Source organism: Homarus americanus, unplaced genomic scaffold (assembly GCF_018991925.1).
Source record: "Homarus americanus isolate GMGI-L3 unplaced genomic scaffold, GMGI_Hamer_2.0 scaffold48226, whole genome shotgun sequence".
Classification (NCBI taxonomy): Eukaryota; Metazoa; Arthropoda; class Malacostraca; order Decapoda; family Nephropidae; genus Homarus; species Homarus americanus.
This window is the reverse complement of record NW_024730579.1, coordinates 607501-611667: the sequence shown is the minus strand read 5'-3', so window position 1 is coordinate 611667 and position 4167 is coordinate 607501. Positions and strand designations below refer to the sequence as shown.

The following is a 4167-nucleotide window of genomic DNA, read 5'->3' as shown; positions in this document are numbered from 1 at the left end:
AGCTGTAATGAGTATTTTTATTCTTAGTGTTACTTGAATTTTTTTTAGCTTTGAACATTAAAAATTAAATATCATAAAATATATAAAGACAGTTAGAACATATTAGACTGCTGCTTTATGTTAACGCGATTAGTGATAGTCGCCTGAAACACAGTGTTGATGGGCGGTAAAGAGAGCGCAAGTACCAGTGATGTGATTTACATTATTTACAGCTAACAGTAGCACCACCTCTTATAGCTAAAAGAACCTTGACAAACCACAGATGTCTCCTGTCTGTAGTTTATGGGGTTCTTATCACGAAGACGAAAGTTCTAAACTATTACCCATCAAGATTGTGTTAGAAGACGGTCGTGTGATCACTTAAGATACCAACATGAAGATTTCTAAACTCCTGCTGCCCGTCACCAGTGTTCGCTAAGGTGTAGTGGCGGGTTTTTTAGAATAAGCAAATGTGACTCAGAGTTGGTCAGTGGCTGCGTTCAGAGTCCCTCGCGTGCTGCTAAGATCTATCATTCAGGTCAGGAAAGACGGGTATGTGGCTGACTATGTTCAACCAGAAACAAATGAGTCTACATACAAATTCCTGACTGTACAGTATACTGATATCAACTACGTCACACCACGGAGGTCTGGATGGCGTGGTTACTGAGGGTATGGGTGACAGGATGGTCGTGGGTGTCGGGGAGGCGTGGGGTGGTCCTCACGGATACTGAGTTCTCCAGGACGAAGGTGCTGCGGGTACTCTTGTGGCGATGGTTGGCTGCCGCGTAGCCGAAGCGCCGCGTACGATGTTGCCGCCATCGCTTCCGCAGCAGCTCTCTTACGTCACTGCTCATGAAACAGTACAGCACCGACACGAAGACTCCCTAGGGGGGGACACCAACCATTATATAACAGTCATGTACAGACAGTAAAGTAATATATAGTGGGAGGAGGAAGAAGAGACAACAGAAATTACCAACTGCTGTCTCTCGCTGTGTCAGACGGGGAAGTGATAGAACAGCGGTCAGGGTTATTTTTACAGCACCAGCACAACTAACACTGCACTGTATATTAAAGGAACTATTTTCTCTCGTATAACTCGTTCTACACATGCACCACTTAGGACAATTATATAGTTTGGCGTCTTAATTGTTAAACGTAAAGCTGAAGAATGAAGATTATAGTGCAAGGAAAGAGAGAGAGAGAGAGAGAGAGAGAGAGAGAGAGAGAGAGAGAGAGAGAGAGAGAGAGAGAGAGAGAGAGAGAGAGAGAGAGAGAGAGAGAGAGAGAGAGAGAGAGAGAGAGAGAGGACATCTGTAGCCATAAGAACCCACCTGGTAGCCTTAAGAACCACCTGGTAGCCTTAAGAACCCACCTGGCTTAGAACCACCTTAGAACCCACCTGCCTTAAGAACCCACCTGGTAGCCTTAAGAACCCACCTGGCTAAGAACCCATACCCAGGAACCCACCTGGTGGCCTTAAGAACCACCTGGTAGCCTTAAGAACCCACCTGGTACAGAACCCACCTGGTAGCCATAAGAACCCACCTGGTAGCCTTAAGAACCACCTGGTGGCTTAAGAACCCACCTGGTAGCCATAGAACCCACCTGGTAGCCTTAAGAACCCACCTGGTGGCCTCACTGGTAGCCATAAGAACCCACCTGGTAGCCTTAGAACCCACCTGGTAGCCTTGGGAACCACCTGGTAGCCTTAAGAACCCACCTGGTAGCCAGAACCCACCTGGTGGCTTAAGAACCCACCTGGTAGCCATAAGAACCCACCTGGTAGCTTAGACCCACCTGGTAGCCTTAGAACCCACCTGGTGACAGAACTCACCTGGTAGACAGAACCTCACCTGGTGGCAGAACCACCTGGTAGAAGTACCCACCCCTGGTAGCCTTAAGAACCCACCTGGTGCCAGAACCACCTGGTAGCCTTAGAACCCACCTGGTAGCTTAGAACCCACCTGGTGGAACCCACCTGGTAGTTAGAACCACCTGGTAGCAGAACCACCTACCTTAGACCTGGTAGCTTAACCACCTGGGTAGAACCCACCTAGAACACCTGGTAGCTTAAGACCTGGTAGCTTAACTCACCTATCACCTGCTTAAGAACCCACCTGGGCCTTAGAACCCACCTGGTAGCAACTCACCTGGTAGCAGAACCCACCTGGTGGCAACTCACCTGGTAGAACCCACCTGGTAGCTTAGAACCACCTGGTAGAACCCACCCTTAAGAACCCACCTGGTAGCCTTAACCCACCTGGTGGCTTAACTCACCTGGTGGCCCAGGCCCACCTGGTGGCTTAAGACCCACCTGGTAGCAACTCACCTGGTGGTAGCCTTAAGAACCCACCTGGTGGCCTTAGAAGCCCACCTGGTGCCTTAAGAACCCACCTGGTAGCTTAAAACTAAGAACCCACCTGGTTGCTTAAGAACCCACCTGGTAGCCCAGGAACAACTCACCTGGCAGCCCCTTAGAACCAGAACACACCTGGGCCTTAAGAACCCACCTAAGCTTAACTCACCTGGTAGCTTAAAGCTTAACCACCTGGTAGCCTTAAGAACCCACCTGGTGCCTTAGAACCCACCTAGCCTTAAGAACCCACCTGTAGCCTTAAGAACCCACCGGGTAGCCTTAGCCTTAGAACCCACCTGGTAGCCTTAGAACCCACCTGGTTAAGAACCCACCTGGTAGCTAAGCCTAGAACCCACCTGGTGGAACCCACCTGTGTAGGCCCAGACCCACCTGGTAGCCTTAAGAACCCACCTGGTAGCCTTAAGAACCCACCTGGTCTTGTAGCCACCTGCCTTAAGAACCCACCTGGTAGCCTTAGAACCCACCTGGTAGTAGAGCCCACCTGGTAGCCTTAGAACCCACCTGGTAGCTTAGAACCCACTGGTAGCCTTAAGAACCCCCCACCTGGTAGCTTAGAACCCACCTGAGCTTAGAACCCACCTGATGGCTTAAGAACCCACCTGGTAGCAGCTTAAGAACCCCACCTGGTAGCCTTACAGAACCCACCTGGTAGAACCCACCTGGTGGCCTTAGAACCCACCTGGTAGCCTTAGAACCCACCTGGTAGCCTAGGTAGCAGAACCCACCTGGTAGCCTTAAGAACCCACCTGGTGGCTTAAGAACCCACCTGGTAACCTTAGAACCCAGCCTTAGGAATCCCACCTGGTGGCAGAACCCACATGGTAGAACCCACCTGGTGGCTTAGAACCACCTGGCAGAACCCACCTGGTAGCCTTAAGAACCCACCTGGTAACCTTCATACCCACCTGGTAACCTTCATGACCCACCTGGTAACCTTCTGACCCACCTGGTAACCTTCATGACCCACCTTGTAGCCTCCTGACCCACCTGGTAACCTTCATGACCCACCTGGTAACGTTCCTGACCCACCTGGTAACCTCCTGACCAACCTGGTAACCTTCATGACCCACCTGGTAACCTTCCTGACCCACCTGGTAACCTCCCTGACCCACCTGGGAACCTAACCTCCTGACCCACCTGGTAACCTCCTGACCCACCTGGTAACCTACCTGACCCACCTGGTAACCTCCTGACCCACCTGGTAACCTCCCTGACCCACCTGGTAACCTCCTGACCCACCTGGTAACCTTCCCTGACCCACCTGATAATCTTCATAACCCACCTGGTAACTTCCTGACCCACCTGGTAATCTTATCTTAGCCCACCTGGTAACCTCCTGACCCACCTGGTGGCTCCTCCTGACCCACCTGGTAACCTTCCTAGACCCACCTGGTAACCCCTGACCCACCTGGTAACCTCCTGACCCACCTGGTAACCTGACCCACCTACCTGACCCACCTGGTAACCTCCTGACCCACCTGGCCTGACCCACCTGGTAACCTCCTGACCCACCTGGTAACCTCCCTGACCCACCTGGCCTTAATGACCCACCTGGACCTCCCCACCTGGTAACCTCCTGACCAACCTGGTAACCTCCTGACCACCTGGTAACCTCCCTGACCCTGTAGACCTCCTGACCCAGCCCCTGACCAACCTGGTAACCTCCTGACCAACCTGGTAACCTCCTGACCCACCTGGTAACCTCCACCAACCCACCTGGTAACCTCCTGACCACCTGGTACTGACCCATAATCCTGACCCACCTGGTAACCTTCCTGACCCACCTGGTAACCTTCACTGACCCA

At 52.0% G+C, this 4167-nt stretch overlaps 1 protein-coding gene across 2 annotated transcripts in view; it reads right to left on the bottom strand.

The window, feature by feature from the left end:
• LOC121867048 (corticotropin-releasing factor receptor 1-like) overlaps positions 1-4167 on the bottom strand; it is a 51052-nt gene continuing 46885 nt past the window's right edge. For both annotated transcript variants that reach the window (XM_042366806.1, XM_042366807.1), the window contains exon 11: positions 1-866. In XM_042366806.1, the coding sequence (XP_042222740.1) occupies positions 615-866 (252 nt within the window). In that variant the 3' untranslated portion in view covers positions 1-614. The remainder of the gene's footprint in view (positions 867-4167) is intronic.